Consider the following 22049-nt stretch of genomic DNA (forward strand, 5'->3'; position numbering starts at 1 on the left):
TTTTGCAGGATGGTAGGGGAAGACTCATCCCAATTGGCTCGCCCTGACATTCTTACCCTAACCAATCCCACTCCTCTTGCCTAAACATAACCCTCCTCTTGCCTAAACCTAACCAACCCAACCAGAGCAGGCAAAGAGTAGGCTACTAGCCATTCAGGGATGAGTTCCCTAATGAATATTCATGAGTCTTCCCCTACCATACTGCAAACATTATTTTTGCTTACCGGAAGGCATGTTCCTTCTCTTTTGGTGGTGGTTGTCACTACCCGATGTGAGTCGAGTGCAGATGTGAGTTGTGCATGCTCAGATTTAAACGGTTTACGGCATAATGCCAAGGGATCCGGATCCGGCTGCATTGTGAAATCCATAAAATAATAAACTTTTCTCATTACAAACAATAATAGAAGATGGAAATCATTTCAAAAACGTTTTAGCTATCTATGATTGTTTGATTAGCCTACTAACGTTTTAGCTATCTATGATTGTTTGATTAGCCTACTAACGTTTTAGCTATCTATGATTGTTTGATTAGCCTACTAACGTTTTAGCTATCTATGATTGTTTGATTAGCCTACTAACGTTTTAGCTATCTATGATTGTTTGATTGCTAACGTTAGCACAAAACGCCATACAAGTGACAGCCTTTGTTGTGTTTGATTGCTAACTTGTAGCCTGCAGTGAACAAACTTTGTTATGTAGGTCCATTTTTATTGTATTGACATTACAGAAGTTTCTCGTTAGCAGGTTCTTGTAGGCTACTTCAGCCTCTAATCTAGAACTGACATCAGGGATCATGCTGTGAAAATGTGATGCCTTACACTAAATAATAAATTACTGCCATGTAATGTACCTATCTCATTCTATTCTGTGGCTAACAGCAAAACAGATCTGCGTCTGTCGCAAAGTGAGGCATGCACAACTCACATCTGCACTCGACTCACATCGGGTAGTGACAGTTATTCACTTTACCCCCACCTCCATCCAAGCTAATACGTTCCGGACTAAAGTTAGTTAGTGAGCCCTCCAAACCAACACCTGGTAAGACAACAAAAGAAGCTTATCACCCATACATTCAGCCATGAGGCTGTTAGTAACAGTAGCTAATGTAGCTAATGACTGAATTTGAAATAGCAAAATGCACTACTAACTTACTTTTTTAATAAAAACTGATCTCAATATGTAGCTATACTTTACATTTAAATTGATGGTCAACCCAAAACTGCAAGAATCATACAAATACAAACTTCATCAAATATGCTGAACCTCCTCATTTAGAAATAAGAAGAAGAAGAATCTTTTTTTTATATATTTTTATATAAACCACCTGCCTAACACTAAGCACTTGAATAGTCCCAAATAAAAATGTGTGGGTTGAATGTGTCCAGTGTTCTGACAGTGGAACCTGTAACGGAAGCGATTCCACAGTGGAGGTCTGCAGCTAGACCCCTCTCGAATGTGTTAATACTGTATAGGCCCTACTACTTGCCTTTACGTAATCATCTCCACCTTGAAACTACAGGTACACTTTACCACTCATTTTGTGTTTGCCCTTCAAAATGTCCATTCCTACTGGGCATGTAACTCAAAAATCCCGTTTACTAACACATTAGGCCTACTAGCAAAAGCCACTTAATTTTAAATTACACAAGCTGCTTGTCTTTTGGACTTTCCATGTGCTATTTGGAAACTCAAATTATGTTAAGCCAAAGCTAGAAAATGGGGAGCTTAAACTAGTCTGTCTTGTTAAAACAAGATATCACCTCTAGCTCGTCCACTGGATGTAAACAAGCCTTGACAGGGTGTGTGTGAGGTTAACAAAGTCTCAGACAATCTGCCCCCCTTTCCCCCACACACACACACACACACACACACACTCACACACACACACACACACACACACACACACACACACACACACACACACACACAAATACAACAACCCTGGCATTAATTAATGTAGAGGCTCCACATGAGTCATCATCATCTTAACACTCAATTTTCTGGGTATGGAGCCGAAGTCTACAGGATGATGTGTGAGGCCATAAAAAGAGTGTTCTGTGAAGTAGAGGCTGGCTTGTGTCCACAGGCCGTTCCATAGCCTCTCATTGATTCTTCTTCTGGCTTTCAGTCATGAAGAAGACAAATACGTCAGGAACACCACACTTCTATGGCCCATTGTCCTCTGTGTGTGTGATGGAGTGAACATTTGAATGTAGGATTTGAGATGAAAAAGAAACTGGATATTGAGGCTTTATATTGTACCAGAAATACTCAACATTTTATAATCTATTATACTGTAGACAGGCACAATGTGTTTTTGTCCTCTTTTAGCCTGATTTTATCTTAAACAACAAAAGAAATCTGTTCTTTTGTCGCCTTATTTATCCTCATTCCCTATGTGCTGCACACAAAAAAAAACAAGGGAAGGAAAATGTAGTACACAATCAAACCCAGTGATGTATTGTGTGTTACATGTGTTCAACTCTGTTTTATACAGTCTACTGTATGGTTCAACTGCAAGCAATTATTGTTCTGCTGCCTGAAACGTTACATATTTGGAGGCCACTCTAGAGAAGAACGCAAGAATATAAAGTTGCCTTGGCATCAGTGTATACATTTACCTGGTTTCTTGAAAAGGTTTCTGAAAGGTTTTTGAAATAAATATCAGGAAATTGGATGCTTTTGCAGTGTTTGTTCTGTAAAACTGTATCTGTAACACATGAGTGTTGCCTGCTCGCAGTGAACATTTTTCTTTTAATGCAGGGAGACTATAGTATTGGCCTGGAAAAGTTCACTCCATCCTGCGTTTGTTGTATATTAGCACTGATTGTTCAAAAGGATACCCTGTGGGAACAGAGTAACACTGCAACAGGCATTTGAAAGGTAAGCCTATAAAGAAATGCAATATTTAGTGCAGAGTTAGGCTAAACTCTGATTGTGACAGAGATGGGTGTGGGTAGGGGTGGGCAATATATCAATATCATATATATATATATATATATATTATGATATGAGACTATATATTTTCTAAGATTTTGGATATCGTAATATGGCTTAAATTTTAAAGGCTGCATTACAGTTAAGTTATGTAATTGTCTGAACTTATCAGACTGTTCTAGCTGTTTTATTATTTGCCTTTAATCACTTAGTCATTATATCCTCATTACTGATAATTATTTATCTAAAATCTAATTGTGAAGATATTTGTTAAAGCACCAATTGTCAAGCCTACAACATCGTCGCAATATCGACATTGAGGTATTTGGTCAAGAATATCATGATATCTGATTTTCTCCATATCACCCAGCCCTAGATGTGGGGCAGAGGGATGCAAAGGATGGAATGAGGCCAATATTGTCTGTCAGCCATTTAATAATGTCTAAACTGGGACGGAAACTGTCTTGAGTTATCCGCTGATTGAAGAATGTGCAAAATGCTAGCACATTTTCAGATGATGGCAGGGAAAATCAGATTGAAACCCAAATTATTAGCATCATCTAAGGATGTGAAAGTAAAAGAGATGGAAAGAAAGTTTTGGAGAAACATAAAAATACTGAGTATATGTGGCAGAAAGGTCATCATCACCCTCATCCTTTCATTTTATTTTATTGACTCAGACATCATTGCCAACTTTGTAACAAAGGGCCTCCCTGTCCATGTGCTGTGGCCGCTGGAGAAAGCCTCAGGGATCTGCTCTTCAAAGAGACCTTCAGAACCCTAATCCACTCCACCATGAAATTTAGATGACTTTCACCATGCATGGTTGCAATTTTAATAATCATATCCTACTTTAGGCAAAATGAAGTCGATAGACATCAAGGAGGAAAAATAGACCAATGTCAGAAATAATCTTGCTACTTGATCGGCCCAGTGGTGAGGTCTTCCCCCATCCGAAACCCCCTTCCACTGCTCCGAGGGTCCTTATTACAGAGAGAACCACCTAAACACAGCTTTGGTTAAATTCATTTGGCTGCTTAAACAGCAAATTTTCAAAAGGCGCCTCAGTGAGAAACACAGCTGACATGTGATGTGCATCACCTCACGTGCTTCTCCAAACTGCAATCAGTCATGCCCAATTTCATTTGGTTTGACGGTTATTTAGAGAATTTGCTCTCTGTGTGATATCACTGGAGCACAAAAGCCCTTTGTTGTGTCAATTCAAATATTATGTGAAATCACACACATGCCACGTCTGCACATGCAATCTCACACACTTTTGGTGTGCCTCTTTCTTTTCCTTCTGCGGTCCAAAAGAAGCATTAGATACACTAGCAATAGGCACTCAAACCACTTAAAGTCCTTGAAGTTGCAGACTGCAGTTTTAAGTAGTTAGTGCTAAGAGTGTACATATTTCAATGTTAGGCCCATTTCACTTACAATGAAATTAAATCAAGAATTATATTCTTTAAAATTCCACTTTTTAAAAATCACAACCTCTTGCATATCCAACCCATTAAGTGAGACTGAATCCTCAATCATCATTAGCAAATGAACTGCAGTCTCTATTTACATGTTGAATTGCTTGAATTGACCGCAGACCTGGTTTTGATCAGAGCTTTGGCAGCTATCGCAAACTGCTGCTTTGTATACATATATAATAAGTATTCTTATAATCACCATATTCTTAATTTCCTCAACCACTCAAGTAACGATGGACCAGAGACACTGTTGACATACAGTATACAGTAATACAGGAGTTCTCGAACCAACACGGTAGCCTATTGAAAATTAATTAGAAAGTTTTGACTCACACTCGGACACACCCTTGTCCTATCTCATAGTGTGCAGGAAGCTTGTGCAGTGCTATCTCTAAGCTCTTAGCAGCATCTCTCCAGGGATGACTCTGAGTATGCAGGGAGAGGAGGGAAAGGAAGGTTTTGATTAGGAGTCCTAAGGAGGCAGCCATAGACCATGTCCTGGACCCCTGGGCCTGACAAGGGATATCAGAGGTGAAGCCCTGACGCTTGTGAGCAGCCCACTACACCCTCTCTCAGATCTTCAATCGAAACTAATCCAGTCTAAAGCATTATTCATACATGCTATTCATGTTCTCTGTAACAGTTAAATCAAAACATACTTCAGAGAGGATGATATTTCCCTCTAATGAGCAGGGTTAAGTCATAATATGGGAGAACCGGAGATGCTAAATTGCTACCATTCTTTTCCTTTGCCCCGGTATTAGTCTGTCAAAGTGCTCTGTGTGTGCAGACACACATGCAGAGACAAAGTATGTGTCAAAATCCAGAAGTGAGCAAGTGAAGTAAAATGAAACAAGGTGTGGAGTTATAGAGGAGAAGATGAGCTGGGTTGATAATACTGTAAGGCTCTGGAATTAATAATTGTATAAAGGTGTGTGTATGTAGTGTGTAGTTGTAGTTAACATGTCTGCAGACGTGATTGTTTACGGCACAAGAAACCTTTTCTCTTTACTTTTCTTTACTTTTCCTTTAGTCCTTTAGTCGTCTGTCTTTGTCTTTGTACATGAAATGCATGGATGGAAATTAAATGAAGTTCACTGAGTTAAACATTTGGATATGGTTTTAATATGGCGGGTAATTCATCTAGTTATTATTATTATTTTTTTTAAAAAAGGTAGCTCTACTTGCTAAAATCACCACCACCACATCATCTAATCAGCTCCAGATGGATTATTATCAGATAATCCAGAGAGATAAATTCAACGCCATTAACAGTTGTTTATTAATTCACATCACTTTGTATTTTAGTCAAATAAGAATGTGTGTCTATTTTTACATACTTGGGTCAAGCTGTTCAACAAACTAGATACTACAAGTGGCAAAATGTACAGTGATTTTTTTCTGACAGTTCTTTGAAAAAAGTGGTTTTAGGACAACACATTATGCAGTAGATGTCATACAAGTCTGCATAGGAATATTCTCAGAAATATGATGAGTGTAATAAAGTAAATATATAAGACCATGCTGTATTCACTATTCACAATCCCTAAATGCATTATTGGTAGATTGTAGTGTTTTCTTTTTAATTGGAGAACATGTTCCTCCTTGTAAATACTGGACCTCATAAATCATGTGTACCAGAAACAGCCTGAACAAAGTGGCTGCTTTAGTGCCCCCCAGCCTGCAGGGGACTGAGAAGCTTTCTTTGGGTTACTTAATTCATGCAGCCTTTTTGGGGCCACAATAAAAAAAATGTTTTTCGAAAGCTCCAGTACAGCTAGCATGCATTATCCCTGTTTGTCTGTTATTTGCTGTCTGTTAAAAGTGTATCCTTTATGTGCTGCCTTCTTGGCCAGGGCTCACTTGTAAAAGAGATTGTAATCTCAATGTGATTCTTTTCCCTGAAATAAAGGTAAAATAAAAAAACATAAAAATTATCTAAAGAATGAGATGTAAAGTTCATTCTTGACATTGGAAACAGTACAGTAGTCGAGTCATTCATTTAGTACCTGTTCTGTTCCTGTGCACTTTCATGTCCGCTAAATACATTTCATGAATTTAAATGTCTCTGCCTGCCCTCTGACAGTCCCTGCAGTGAACACACGATGGCGACACATGGCTAATCGGAGCCATGTGGCTCCTGTGGTCTCTCCAGTGAAGTTTGTAGGAAGGATTGCACTCAGTTGAAGACAGAGATAGAGAGGGGGAAAGTGTGCTGGGCTCCAGCGAGGAGGAAAGAGACAGAAACCAGGAGAAACGGAGACAACTTTCTTCCAGACTCTCACATTATTTCATCGAGAGGGTTGTGGTGCGCTTTGTAAGATCAGCTGAAAAAAGTGCACAAGTTATCAAGGCACCACATTTTGAGTCGCTCAATTTTTGTGGAGGGGCTCGAAATTAAATTTTGAGTGAAGTGGATGTGAAAAGCGGGCGAAGGTTTAACACAGAGCCGGAGGAATGTATCCAACTTGGGCAGCGGCGAGCCAGCGTCTCTGGAGATGTCCAGCCTGCGCTCTCTGGATCGCCCTGCTCCTCCAAAGTGTCCTGGACCTGAGCGCGTCTGGTGAGTCTCAAGACTTTTTCCTTCGCTCGGTAATCATTCCCGTCTTTCCCCTGCGTCTCTGCTGGCTTTACTTAATCTGCGGTTCATCCCAACACGCGTGAATTCAACAATGTAATATGTCAACCTTGACGAAAACTCTTTGTAGGGACTGTTGGCGTGTGATTGTAGTGGCTTTATAGTGGCTTTATCGCACTTTAAAGGCAGTTTAAGTCATACATAATTATATTTAAATACAGGGTAGTATATTTTTAAGACCACTGTATTTGTATTTCGCTCCTGAAATCATCTCATGAATGTCAACAAACTGTTGTATTAAGCAGAGCTGTTTGCCATCATTCAGCCTTCCCTATCATGTAAATGATCTTTGGTTTGTTAGATTATCGTCCTATTGTCATTCTGAAGCGTCTGCACGGGGAAAGACTTGACTCCATTGGCAGACAATAGGGGGGCTCTTAACTAGTCAGCTGGATAGCTATTGTGCCCCCAACCACCCCCCTTACGATTTAGGTTATTTTAAAGATAAGAGATGCACACCATTTTAATTAAAAGGCAAGCATTTAGGTTTGTCTGTAAGAGAGTAGTGGCTGTTTTCAGGCAGTAGGAGGATGCATGGACAACTTTTGGAAACACACTGTAGGCCAGCCTGTGGAAACAAAACTGCAAACTTAATTGCCTCTTACAGAACACTAAAATAAAGAATCATTTATTTGTCTATGGTTTTAAGTAAAGAGCTCTATTTTTTTTGCCCATTCGACAATCTAAGAACTATATTTCCTCTGCCTTTTACTGTACATGGCTGAGGGTGTGTATCTTGGAGAAAAGGATGGCCTGATGGTATATGTAACTAGCTTTTGGTTGACTAATATAAGTACGATTGAATTCAGTTTGAAATAAATTTGAATTGTTTGAGGAGCCGCTATTCGAAAACATTTTAATTTTTTCTGACTTTTGAGTGTACAGTAAGTATAAAACAATCCTCCCCTGCATTAGGAGTAGTGATGAATTATCTCCGGATGGTTTTTTGGGGGTTTGTTTGGATTATCTCTGTCCTCCTTAAATGCTTTTGGCTGTTATTTACAATGGAGGTGTACAGAATATGCTGTGTTGAGCGTAAAGCTTTCTGCGATAGCCCTTCTCTTGCCATCCCTTTTCCTCTATATCTTTCTGCTTCTCTTTTTTGCACTGAGGCAGGGAGGAATGTTAATCCACAATAGGCCTACTTAACTGGATGAGTTAGCTATAACTTCTTCAAATGGAATTTCATGATTGAATATGGAGTGGGGGCGAGCAAAGTTGGAAATGACTTCCACAGTTTAGAGGCAAAATCTACTATGAAAATCACATTTCATATGCTAATACTGTTTGTCATGAAGCAAAACGGATTTGCTTTTGCACTCCATCCCACTACTGGAAACCAGAAAACTATTGAAAAGCTTCAACTGCTGTCTCTAAGAGAAGATCTACAGCTGCTCTGTATAATGATTTTAATACTGACTTTGTATGTACATCCAAATAATCATAGCTTCACTGTAGCCCTTATGGATATGGACAAGAAAATGAACACCCATTAAGATGATTTGTTCTTACACAGCATCCACAAACCTGACCTCCTATTCATCGCCAATGAATCAGCTCCAGGATATGTTAGTAAATGATAACACTGGGAGTCTTGTCTACTCTGGCTTGTGATCGGAATGATCGGAGAGGAATAACAGTTTGGTTAAAGTTCAACTGTACTAAATGTGGAGAGAAGAGTGCAGTACCATGTGATCATCAGTGGCCAGTGGATATAATGTGACTGTATTGTGGAAGCAACTGAGCAAACATGACAAGGAAGAAACTGAAAGGTGTGGCTGTCTGTCTTTATTTGCTGCTGTCTGGTTTACTGGTCAGTCTGCGAGCGTCCAGTCAAGAGGTCAGAGGTCACTGGCCTGTCTGTGTGGTTCAAATTTCAGCATTTCCCTGTACAGAGCTTTGCCACAGCAAAGGCATTTGGCAGACTTGGCAAAAGATGTAAAGCAACAATATGCATTTATGGTATGTATTTTGATGAACTGCATGTACACCTGAAATGTTGACCAATTGGCTTACAAAATGCAATCCAAATCGAATGCGCTCCTTCCATTTTTTTTCTTCATTTACATGCTCACAAAAATCTAATGTAAGTCATCAGGTCAAGGCAGGAAATTGGATAATGTGTTTGTACTTGTGTTCGTCTGATTACTCTAAAACCGGGGTTTACTTGCACTTTAATCAGCTCTCAGATTCTTCCCCCTCCTTGCCAAAAACAGCTTAGGCATCACTATCAGCCTTCTAGGTGCTAATCTAAACAAGCATGGAATCAGAACAGATCATAAGATTTTATTCTTATAGGCATATATAGGCAAATATAGGTTTTTTTCCATGCCTTTGCGCACAATTGGAAAAACTGTAAAACCGAAGGTTGACATGGCCTCATTTTTGTCTTTCAGCAGGAATCTATCTGTGCCAACTGGATTAATTCTTAATCAGTTAACCTGAAATTGAACCCAGGTTTTGCAGCATGGAAATCAGATTTCCGCTGAAAGCAGGGCACAATCAGATTACCACAGTGCAAGTAAATGCACATTTTATTTAGACATAAGAACAGCATCTTTTTAAAATCATCACTGTCATTCCATCTTTCAGCCCCTGCCCTTTAGCTCCAAAGTAATAATCTGTGACTTGTTCATAAAAATCAATTGACGGCAATATTTTCCAACTATATAAACTGTGTAAATGTTTCTGAACATGGGACATTCACCTCCAAACATAAAAGATGCTGTGCAGCGCAGCGACTATGTGAAATCTGTTTAGAGTTGCATTTAGCCTTTTAATAACACTCAGGGAGGCTATAAATCATGTTGGTGGAACTGCCTCAGTGCAGTTTTCAACAGGACACACTGTTGACACTAAAGGCACTTCACCCCTGGAAAAAATCCTCGTTCCTACAGGCGGAGTGTGTAAGAGCTTGTCCTGCTCTCCCTGCTACTGAGATGTCAATGTACTGTTATATTTCTTCTGGCATTTTCTTAGACTCATATTAAGGGAACAGTTTACAAGGAGGTAAAAAAGATGTCAAAGTACACGGTAGCACTTTCTCTATGCATCCTTGTAAAAGTATTGCATATCAGCCACTTCCTCTAGGGATTTTGAGTTTGCTTAGTGCTTTTCACCATTGCGATATTGCTCTAATTTCTCCTTTATACGTGACTATATTCACATTGTCAATATTTTATCCAGACGCTCTGGTAAGTATTTGGCTCCATGATGGTCTGAGTGGTACATCTCTTTAAGATAGATGACTCCGCTGTGTTTAAAACTCAACTCCCACTCTGCACAGTGCACACTACACTAACTCAGGCATCAAGCGGTGTGCATCCCTAAAAGCTTTTGGCAGACACAGAAGAATGTGGCAGGACCTGTATGTGTGAAACAGATGTATGGCCTTTTTCTGGGAGGAGGGGGTAGATTTTATTTTAGACAGTTCGACTCCATTTTGAGCGTGTGAAATGGGAAGAAAGTGTCGGACATTAATTTAATCGGGACGTAGCCATAAATCATATGCTCAGACTCTGTTTTATGTCACTGATTTAAAACATCGGTGTAAACCACGTCGTGCACTGGCAATTACCTACTTCCCACTCGTTATTAAGCACATGTGTTTGCCAAGGCTCGGTGTGCCTCAGTGTTGCCATAGGGCAAACTGTTTTGCTAATTGTTTAACTGATGAACAGCCAGCGGGGGATTTGCTTAAAATTATATAAAAAGCATCAAGATATTAAATAACTAAAGTGCTATTTTTATAACTTGTGTAGATGTTCTCATCATTTTCCTATTGTGGATGACGTTTCCAAAGCAGGACTACCTCATTGATTACTACAGAATTTACAAGACATGAAGTTTCCTTATGTGTGATGTCAGTGAATGGTACAGTTGTTTTTCATTGAGATACTGGCTGGAATGTCCTGATAATACGTCGTCAAGGCTTGGTTGACAGAAGAATTTTAGAAGGGAGAGCCTGATTTAAGTTTTTCCTTTTTTGGAAACCTACTTTCTGCCAATATAGGCAGAAGCCTTTCTGTGAATGGTAAGAAGTGTATATTTCCTGCATTTGCGTAATATTGGCAGACAGATGCTCTTATTTCCACAAATCAGACTCTGTGAACATGCTTGTTTTTTAGCGGTCAGGGTCCCTCTGAGAGGCAGCGTTTAATCAAAGGCTAAACACAGTTCACTCAGATCCTTGTTGGAGGCGTTTGATAAAGTTTCTGCCACTACAAACTGTAGCCAAGCGTGAAAACCCTTTTTCCTGCAATTTACTGTCTGCACAGGAGGTCAGTCTGTTAGACAGAAAAAAACCTATGCAGGGTTCAGGAAAATGCAGTGCCTGATTAACAAAAGGAACAGAAAATATTGGTTCAGGTTATAGTGCTGCAGTTGAGAAGCCAGTGTGGAGAGGACAGTGTGGCACTTCAATGATTTTAACAGAGGTATAGAGTCAGGATTGGTTGGGGAAATAAGCTGCAGGAAGGTAGTATTAAGTTCTGTCAAAAGGTATGGTACATTAGACTAAAATTATATTTGCCCCTTTCCTTCGATTGACCTGTTCTGTATGTACGACCACAAATGAAATAGCTTTCTATGTTGATGTCTTTCGAATGCTGTCTGGAAGACAAATTACGCCCGCCACATAAAAAATGTTCTCTGCTGTACTTTACACACACAATACAATGAGTCCTTTGCTGCAGTTGTAAGGCAAGCTGTAAGTGTGAGAGTGTGCTGATGACAAAGTGACACTTTAATGAGTCTAATGGAATAAGCCATACATACTGCATATCAATTTCCCGTATGGACTTGGCACAGTTTAATGTTAAGGACTTTGGGGAATAGCACTGACTTAAAGAGCTCTGAATTTCATTAAGACCACTCTTCATTGCAGTTTTATCAAATTACCACTTTGCTAGTGTCCTCCTAGCTAGCTTTGCCTGGGATTAATGTGTGGAGATCATACTACATTTCATTTAATAGGTGGTAGGATGAAACATGGCTTTTTTTAAATTCCCCTACTGTATATGTGTCAGAGTGAATCTTTTTAAACCCTGTTTGCATTGCATTAAGGACTTCAGAAACCCCCACTGCAAGCAGACGGGCAGATCTCAATCCACCCACAATTAGGTCTTTGTACAACACCACTCTCCTTCCAAGGTATTAAATACCTCAACTTTATAGGCTTCTCTGCCAAAAATATTAGTATTTATTCTCCCAAAAAGTGTAGCTTATCAGTCAATGGATGAATTATTCATTTTATCAGCTTTATCCCCCCACAAATGTGGTGTGGCCACATTTCTGTCTATGTGGAAATAAGTTTTTTTGGCATGGTCATCTTTTTCACAACATTCCCTAAGTAAGTACTTGGCCTAAGTTAAGTAGTCTGGTGACTTAAATTGTCATTCACACTGAACAAAACCATTAAATGTGGCCTGCATCTAATTACTGTATGGACTTAAGTTAATTTGAAGTGAATGAAAAGAGGACACTTTCTAAATAACTTTAATGTCAATGAAAGGTCAGAAACACTAATCAAGTGCATGCTGTTTGTGGATATGGATGTGGAAATGATGACGATGATGAGTGTTCTTCAGGAACATTTAAAAAGTCGTTCCTCAAAGTAAGTTTTCAGTAGTAGACACAGACCTACTTTCTGCCTCCTAGAGGATTAGAGAATACTCAACCCCTCCGTCACCCCACCACCATCAGCATGACATCAAAACTCTTTGGCAGTCCCTTTATCTGACTGGCATGAGACAAATGCTGGCACTCTCTTACTGTTTTTTTTCTTCTTTGCCCTCTTTCTGACTTTTTTGGCTATATTCTGTCTTCACACACACACACACACACACACACACACACACACACACACACACACACACACACACTCTGTCCCTTTCCCTCTCTGTAGAGTTCACTTTGGCCGTGGAGTGGCTCCTCTACTTGGCCCTTCTTGCCTGGCTGACTGACATGCTGCTCTTGGCTATGCTGTGTGTGTTTACTCAACAATAACTGAGAGCGGGGTGGCTCCACACCAGCTCCTGCTCTCTTTAGAGACACAATCATAACGACTCATACAGGCCTTTGGTAATGGTTTGTCAGTAATTTGCATCTTTGACTTCTTTTGTGATGTTAGCTAGTGCAGAAACACTTTAGTTCATTCATTGCAGTTACAGTATTATGCAAAGGATGTTTAGTCATAATTTGGCTTTCTCAATATCAGTCTTGATATGTCTTTGTGGCTCCACGTCTGCTCTTTCGCCCACGTGGTGCTGTGGTTACGCTGTGAAACCATTGGACCATCAGCTCCACTGAGACATTTGTATAAACTTATCACTCTGCAGTTGTTAATACAACATCATCACATGTATTTTTTCACAGTTGTGTGAATCCAAAATGATTTTTGGCAGCTCCATCATTCAAATCTTTCTTTTTCTTTCTTTCTGTCTTTCTTTCTTTTTTTCATGCCTCTAACACACATACAGATATAATGTAAATAGCACATTTCTCCTGTGTAATGTGGAAAATGCACAGAATACAAACTTCTATTAAATTATTAAACCAGAGATGTTTGGACTGCAGGAAATTTAATTTTACAGGGCATCTTATGATTTGTGTTCAGTTTAAATTAACTGAACCCCTTTTGAACGTGTGAGTGTATATATAGTGTTGGATTTGCTTTTCAGACTGATTTGTGGTTCGCCATCTCATTTAGTCATTCAGGAAGTTTTTCTGTTTGTGTAAAATACAGAGGGAAAGTGTGTTTGGCTGTTTTTGGTCTTTTATTGCTTTGTAATTACAATCAGCAGCAATAGAAACTATAATCCTGTTGTAGCCTGAGGTTGAGGAATGTTGTCTTTTGAAGATTAGTTCCTGTAAATGGGTTTAAGTTCAAAGCTACCAGTTTAACAAGTCTACTTTGGCCACAATATAGATTTGGGGATCTGCTAAAGTAATAACAACAAGGTTGTGAATGTTTAAGCTTTTTTCCATTTCATTGTTTTCAGCAGGGGATTCAAAGTCAAGATATTTCATGAGCACTTGTAGAACCTACTCACTGACCTATTTTAATTAAAGGCATTGGCTCTTGTAGATTATCACCTCATTGAAATATTTTCCAATGTACTGTATGTAGATGATGTCTAATCAAAGAAGGTGTTTGATTCCTCAGCTCTTGAATGTCTTTCTTCAGCCATCTATCTGTGTGCAGGGAAGTTGTCTCTCAGTGTTAGTCACTTTTCTCTTTTTTCCTTTAACAATGAAATGACTTGGTTTGCTGTGGGTAGTGATTGTATGTTGTGCAACATTTTTTTTTCCACAGCAGATGGAGGTTCGATTCCAACCTGCGGCCCTTTGCTGCGTGCCATTCCACCTCTCTCTTCCCTTTTCAAGAAAGGCCTAAAATGCCCCAAATTATACAGGATTTATGATAAGGAACAACCAATGGTCCCTCTGCCTTCGTCTTTCTCTTCTGTCTGCTCCTTTCTCCCGCTACATCACTTAGAAGGTTTTCTTCCAATTTCATTTCTCCACAAGTTTTGTGGAATAGCCTCTAAGCAAAAAAAAAGCCCCAAAGTATCAATAAATTCAAATGAAATCTCTGCATGTTATGGTTGTGTTAGGTGGTACTCTAAGGAAAAGAAATAACTATCATTTTATTAAATTAGGGTATGACTTCATCTACAATTAACTTGAAATTGAACAGTGTTTCCTGTGCTGCTACACTGCAGCCATTGATCAATTGACTACATTATGCTTGCAAAGTCGTCTAGGTAGTTACAACATAAACGTAAATCTAGATCTACGACAACAACTATATTCTGTGATCTACGGCTATACAGGAATTCAAAGTAAACAAGAGTGGGGGAAAGTTATCTTTTTAAAAAGCAACAATTTGGGGAGTGAAACCATCGTGTGGACAGAAGGCTATGAATATGGAAGAAAAATTATGCATTTCTGGATTTAGTTGGCTTAGTGTTGACATGGTCTTGAACAGTGTTCTAAAATTGATCTGAATAAGTGTGGACACGGTCTTAACACGTTTGTTTAACCAAAGGCTTTGGCACATTGTTCTCTAAGCAAGATCCCTATTAACCAGCAGCTAGTGTTTACCCAGCCACTTCATTCACACACACAAAAGACTTAAGAGGGGCTTCCTTGAACTAGTGGCTCAGTCCTGTTGTCCAGGGGATCTTAAATGATCACATAAGGTAGACATGTACTGCCTTTATTCCAGACAGAACTAGTCAGCATAGAAGCAACTTTGCTATAATTTGCCCACATGATTGCTGTAAAAAATCTGTATTTGAATGTCCAGCATGGCTGTAAATCGTGACGATAATGTTCGGGAACCAGAAACCATAAATAAAACGGTGACTTAGCACAAATGGAAAAAGCACAAAAGACTATAAGAAATTTGACTTAAATGGAAATTCCCTTTCTATCCATTCTAATCCTGTGTTGACCACACTGACCAAGGAATCTGGAGTTAAAGGTCTCACTGGCTGTAATTCTGAAGTACTGTGAGTTAAATGCCTATCTAGCAAACCACTGCTGGCTAGCCATCTGCCTAATTCAGAACCAACTGAGAAATCCATGCCCCTGTGTGGCAATAAATGCATTTACGGATTGTCTCATTAATCACAGTTTGTGATAGGCCACAAGGAAAAAGATTCAGTGATCAGGTCAGCCTCTTGATGAAAGTTGGTACTCGATGGAAAAAAAATCAGCCCTTTTTTGATTTAAAAACTAAAGCTGCAAGTCTCGACACTCAATGTTTTGGCAAACCATCAAAGCTTTCTTCACATTCTTGGGGGAAATCTGTTATCATACCCACACAGTCACTGGTAGCCTCTTAAATCCATTTTGGCTTGATGGCCTCACCATACGGGAGTTTACTTTCAAGGCACAGTTATTGACTCCTGTGTGGTTTGTCTAACTATCCAGATTGTAGGCCTGTTTTAAACCGAAACAAGTGAAGGAAGAATCAGAGGATGGAAGGACGCAGTTGCGCTACTGACTGTCCAGATGCGTTGACCAGAGGCTCGTAGAATCACTGAGGGAGTCCTGTGTTTGATATCTGAGCTGCTGTGGGTTTTTTTGGTGAAATGTGCAGGAATGGTTTTTACTGTAGAAGGGTATGGAATAGTCATAGGGCAGGAATCTGTCTTTGTGTGAGTGTGACAGAATTTATGCTATCTTCTTCATCACAGCCTGCCTCTCATTCACTCAGAGACTTTAGCTCATGTAGGGGAACTCTGTACTTAACCCGGGGCGGACGGAAAGGATTCTTGTCAACTAGGACGCTCCCGCCCAGGAATTCATACATTTATCCTGTGGGATGCTGAATGCCGCTCTTGCCCTCCGCAGAATCTCTGCCTCTCTGAGGCAAAAAATAAAAAGACGATGGGGAGTGTTGAAGGGAAAATTGAGTTTACCCATTAAAGCAGCTCCCCTGTTTTTCATATTTCCACTTTGAACAGTTATTTAATTTCCCCGGGTGGTGTTTATCAAAGCTGACACTGACTTGGATCCAAGTCAAGTTTAAGTTTACTTACTAGTGCGGTTGTGTCCTGCATGCCAACAGTCCTCTCACACCTCACTCTTGTTTTCCTGTCTCTCTATATATCTGTCTCTGTCTCTCTCCGGCTCTCTCCCCACTCCCCTCCTTCTCTCAAAAAGCATTGATTTCAGCAGGGCAGGAAATGAAACTGCATTACCCTGCGACTCCCAGCAGGAGAGGAGGACCCGGGGAGGGAAAGAGGAAGAGGTTCAATGAGTAAAAGAAGTCCACTACCATTTTTTTTAGAAAGGGATGAAAAGATTGATAGTCTGAGGATGTGAGTGAGGACTGGGATGGGCCCGGCTCAGCTAAGAGAAAGCTGAGAGGGCTAAGAACGATATTAGGATGGTGAAATATTTTCGTAGAGGCGTTTGACTGACAGCAGGCTTAAATGAACTCTCAGCAAGTCATATCAATCAAAAAGCTGAAACATTTTACTTATAGAAAAAAAAAACACTTGATAGAAAACTAGACAGAAATAAACAGACACTGAGGGATGGTGAAGGAAAGGGGCTTTCACTGGTTGAGGACTGATGGCCCCTTTATCTTTGACAACCCCTGACCTTCATCCCCCTATCAGAAGTCAATGATCTTCTCCTCAGAGGGGCCTGTATAAGAGGCTTAGGCCCGCGTGATCCCACTGCCTGTTTGCTTAACCTCTGCGTGGCTGCCTCAGCCGTGCTAAGCTTTGCCCATAAGAGCTCATTACCTCTCAGCCCTCCGTCTATCTCACTATTTCATCCAGCCGTTGTAGCAACTGGAACATGGGTTTAAATGCCTCTGATTTTGTACACTGTTGAACTCTTCATGCTAAAATATGATGTGAACTGTGAAAAATATGCGTACTCTTACAATATAAGTTAAACTCTTGTCATGTCAACACTTTCGCGCTTGCAAAATAGATACATTTCCATGATTAAATTTGGAAGTGTTAAGCAATGCATGCAGGCCATATTATTTTTTAACAGAAGAAAACTGATTGCCAGCATTTCACTGTCCCACAGAAATTTTTAATGGAACATAAAACCTGTCATGTCATGATTGGAGTAAAGGAGAGATGGCACCGCTTTAACATCTTACCAGACATTTAGCCACAGTTCCACTGCACTCAAATAGAACATTTATTGAGCTTTTCATGGAGATGAACAACTGTTTATACTGTTGCATGCATTGTGTAATGATGTTTTTCAACAAGTGAGAGGCCCGTTCCTGGAGATGTATGCAGCCTGAAGGGTCCTGCAGCAGTAAAACTGAAAAAAAGAAGAAAAGAAACCCCTGCTATGGGCATTGAGGCTTATTATTCCTGACATGCTCTGTTGAAGCGCTGATTCAAAATGGGCCGGTGCTGATAATTCGGAGTGAGACAGATTGCTGTAATTCATGACTGTTGGAGTGGGAATTCAAACAATAGTGGATTGGTCCGAAGTTTCCCCTGCTGGTACTGTTCAACAGTTTGGACTACTGTCAACTCAACGCATAGCCAGGTTGACACCAGACCCTTCTCAGTTGTAACTGAGATTGGGTCTGGGCAAGGTTTATTCGCAGCTCATTTCCAAAGGGGCGTCACCAACGGACGCCGCTCAAATGCCTCTGGGCGCATTGGATAGTCCTTGAACCAATCGCGTCAAGGGTGACGTAGCAGTGACAGCGGCATCAACGGGTTGCTGCGCTTCGGTAGCCGTCATGTTGAATGTAAACAAAAAGCTGCTCGCCGTCGCTGCGCTATCACCATCGTGTAAAGCCCGCCTCAACGGTTGTGATTGGTGCCTCGATTTGGAAAAATTGGAAATGGGCTTGAATGGGCTCTTGGCCACACTGACTTGCAGAGCAAATCTCAAATTTGCCGAAGTTCGTCAGGGTTTTCCCAGGCTCCTCAACGCAGCGACTTGTGGTAGAGTTTGGCAGGGCGAGAGTTTGTCTGAGCTTTCCTTCCTTTACACTTACTCCGGCTTTTTCTCCCACTCTGTCTTTATCTACTGTCCACCTCCTCCTCTTTCTTCTCATCCTCGGAAACTTTGTCCAAAGCAAAGGGTTTCTTATGAAAAGTGTTTGTACTCCAGTTATTGTAGTTATATGCTGGAGCATGTTCTGTTCTGGCTCTCTGTTATTGTTACTTCTTCAATTGTCTGTGTGTCCACGACCAGACAGCAGTGACCCATTGTCCTCCACTGCCCTCGCTTTGCACCCAAGGCTTTGGTTGTCCATTTACTCTTTAATTTAAAATTGATTTAACTCCAGCCAGCTGGCTAGCTTAACCTCTACTCATGATGGTCATGAGCAGGAGCGGACATTGCCCTTTGTCTTGATATTTGTTGGTTTGTTTGTACATGTAGACAAAGAAATGAACAAATTCCAAGCAAAGATGTGTTTTATAATCACTAAATGAAGCTACTAAAAACAAATGACACTCTGCCAATGACTTTCTGTCATGCTAACAGTGTTCTGTTGAGGCTCAAATGATTGCTTTGTGATCAGACTAGGTGACTGAAAGAGCGACAAAAAAACATCCCAGTGTGCATTTATTTATTTTTCTATGTCCTAGTCTAGTGTTGTTTGTTGTGTTTAACATTTTTTAATAAGCAAAAAAAGGGGGAAACTCTGCACAGCTTGTTAGACAATTAGTTGATATCATGGAAATGGAAAATGAAACCAGGTTTGATTTTGGTGATATTGGTAGATTCTGTGGCTCATATTGTTTGCTTTAGCACTGTGGGGAAATAAAGCTCATTCGGTAGAAAAACATTAAACATACATCCTGTTCAGAACACAAAAACAGTCTCTTATCACCTCTAAACATGGCCTCTTAATGATTTGATCATATGTCTTTGGTTTCTATTTTTTGATTGACAGTTGTTCATTTTTAAAACCAGATTAGATGAAAAGGTTGTATGTGCATCACTATAAGATAAGTAATGTGAACTAAATGCTACACTAGTATTACATCATATGTTTTAAAACTTTTTCCATGTTAGCCATAGACCTGTGAGATAAAGGATAAGGAATGAGTGAGAGGAAAAATAAGGGAAGGACAATTTTCTTGCCAACTGCCCTCCTTGTTTAATTGGCACAAATAACCCAGTGCTAATGAGTGTACTGCATGCTTGTTAAATGTGTTTAGGAAGTCACACACTCTGCTGCTTGCTGAATGAGTTACATCACTCGGTGGTTAACACAAGGTGCCCCTAGAAGTGTGTAGTGAAGCCTCTTTACTTTTAATGTGAAAACCATGCTTTTTTTTAACATAAGTTACATGGGCTTCCCTGGCTCGAAAGTCATAAAACTTGGAAGAAAAACAGTAGTTAAGATGGTCCCAGACAATAGCAGAGAAGTGTTTTACTACCGGTTATGTAGCAGATAGCAGCCTTCATGTTTGCCCTCGGTCTGTGCTTACACAGTAATGCAGCCAGTGATTGGTGGTATGCATTTGCAAATGTGCACGCCCCATGTCCCAGTGTTGGTGGTCTTGGAAAACCACCAAGATCACCCGGCTGCTCTGTAATGTGAAAGCAATTAGCAGCCAGCGGTTTTACACAGTGCCGATATGTGTGGAATAACAAAGGGGAATGTAGGTCAGCGGTGAGCCATAGGTACAAGATATGGCCACCACATTTCTTTTTTTTGTGATTAACAATTACATTTTTTAAAACAACATACAAAACATACAACAGACAATGTGTAGTTACATGTTTGTAAGTACTTAAGATATATATGAAGCAAATTTAGCTTTTTCAGCAACATGACTTTGTGTGTTATTGGCCCATAACAATTGGCTGCTAAAGTCCTTAAAGAGATTAAATAGATCACATATTAAAATACTAAATAGGAATGTAACAAAAGGATGTTTTTTTTTAACTTTCTCAACTTTGTAGTTGAATTTATTTTCAGATTCTTGGTAGGGTTCATAGTCAAAATTCCTGACGTAAATAGGTTTGTAGTTAGTTTAAACCCAGATTTATTCAGCTCCCTGCAGACCTCTTTGATGTCTTCACCCTCCGTTTACTTCATCTGACATTCATTTTAATGAGACGGACATTCCCCCTGATAGAAATCTGCTCCTGACTTATGTTGGAATACAGTAAATCAGTGCCACACACATATTCACATTGGGTTAGATTAATTTCCTTCTGTGTGTGTGTGTGTGTGTGTGTGTGTGTGTGTGTTTACAGTGTGAGCAGGGTGCATGCCCTCTGTCACATCTGGCAGCTTGTGGTTTTTTTCATGAACTGCTAAATGAGGGGAAAAATACTCCCAGCTGCCATCAGGAAAACTCACCTGGTGTAGAACCGTCTAAGCTTCTTATTTTCTCTCTCACACACTTTTTGTTGCCCCAAACTCACCCAGTTTCACATTGTCCTCCACAAAACATGCAGATACACACGCACACACTCACAGAGACACACTTTTTAAGCAGTCTTCTGTGTTTGCATTTTTCTCCATCTCTCTTACAACCCTTATCAGAAAATGCATGCCTTTTTTGCCTGGCTAGGGGTGCATAATAATGAAAACATGCACATGTGACCCGGCTTGAAACATGACCATGCCCTTAAGTAAGATATTCTGTACTTGTGTCCTAGCATAACCTCAGAATTCAGATTAAGACAAGACATGAAGGACAGTTTGGCAGGTCTACATACATAGTGGGAGCGACCACAGCCTCTTCACATGGTAAAGTCATTTTCACCTCGGCCGCTGTGGGAAGAGGAGGCCAGGAGCAACATCCACCCCTCCCACTCCCTCACCTCAAACTCCCAGCTGGCATATTTCGGCTATCTGAAGGGAGCAGAGCTGGGAGGCATCAGCCCTGAGAGCTGAAAAGCAGCTTTTGTCTCAGACGACCCTTCAAGACCTCTGTCTGCCTGCTCTATCAGCAAATCATAAAGTACACGGCACAACTAGAAACACAGGAGAGTAAAAAAAGGCGAGGGGAAGAAAAGGGAGGCAAAAATCATCAAGATGAAAGACTTGAAAGGCAAAGTAAACAAAGCAGAATCATTGCCAGCTATAGATCAAACACTAACAGTCATATAAATCTGTGCACTTTTTACATTGTAGATTAATGATGACCTTGACTAATAGGACAGGTTGTCGGGGGTTGGACTGCATTTACAGTATATTGGGGAGGGCGAGGTGGAATAAGAGAGAGGGTTGTTTTAACTCCTATCTCATGTTGAATTTAACATTTCAAACTGTGCGTAAATCAAGCATGTCTGCACACTATATATAGTGAGGTAAGATGCACAAGTGCCTCTCTTCACAAAAAGAGCCATGATACGTTATCAGTTTTCTGTCTTCAGCCTGGACTGTACTATTTAGCACTGACATTTAGAAATGGGAGCCTCCATCAGCAGCTATCTGCACCCTTCAGTCTCTCTGCCTGCTTACTAAAAACAGCTCCCATTGGTAGCCACATGCTTCTCTCTCTTTTCCTCTGTTCCCT

The 22049-nt window shown here is 40.2% G+C and overlaps 1 protein-coding gene across 3 annotated transcripts in view; it reads left to right on the forward strand.

Annotated features, from left to right (window-relative positions):
* The first annotated feature begins 6506 nt into the window (after nt 1-6506).
* The window catches only part of ror1 (receptor tyrosine kinase-like orphan receptor 1), a 130181-nt gene continuing 114638 nt past the window's right edge, over nt 6507-22049 (forward strand). For 2 of the 3 annotated variants that reach the window (XM_031283958.2, XM_036007503.1), the window contains exon 1: nt 6507-6981. In XM_031283958.2, the coding sequence (XP_031139818.2) occupies nt 6876-6981 (106 nt within the window). In that variant the 5' untranslated portion in view covers nt 6507-6875. The remainder of the gene's footprint in view (nt 6982-22049) is intronic. The other variant, XM_031283957.2, reaches the window with a different exon arrangement.

This window comes from Sander lucioperca, chromosome 11, assembly GCF_008315115.2.
Source record: "Sander lucioperca isolate FBNREF2018 chromosome 11, SLUC_FBN_1.2, whole genome shotgun sequence".
NCBI lineage: Eukaryota > Metazoa > Chordata > Actinopteri > Perciformes > Percidae > Sander > Sander lucioperca.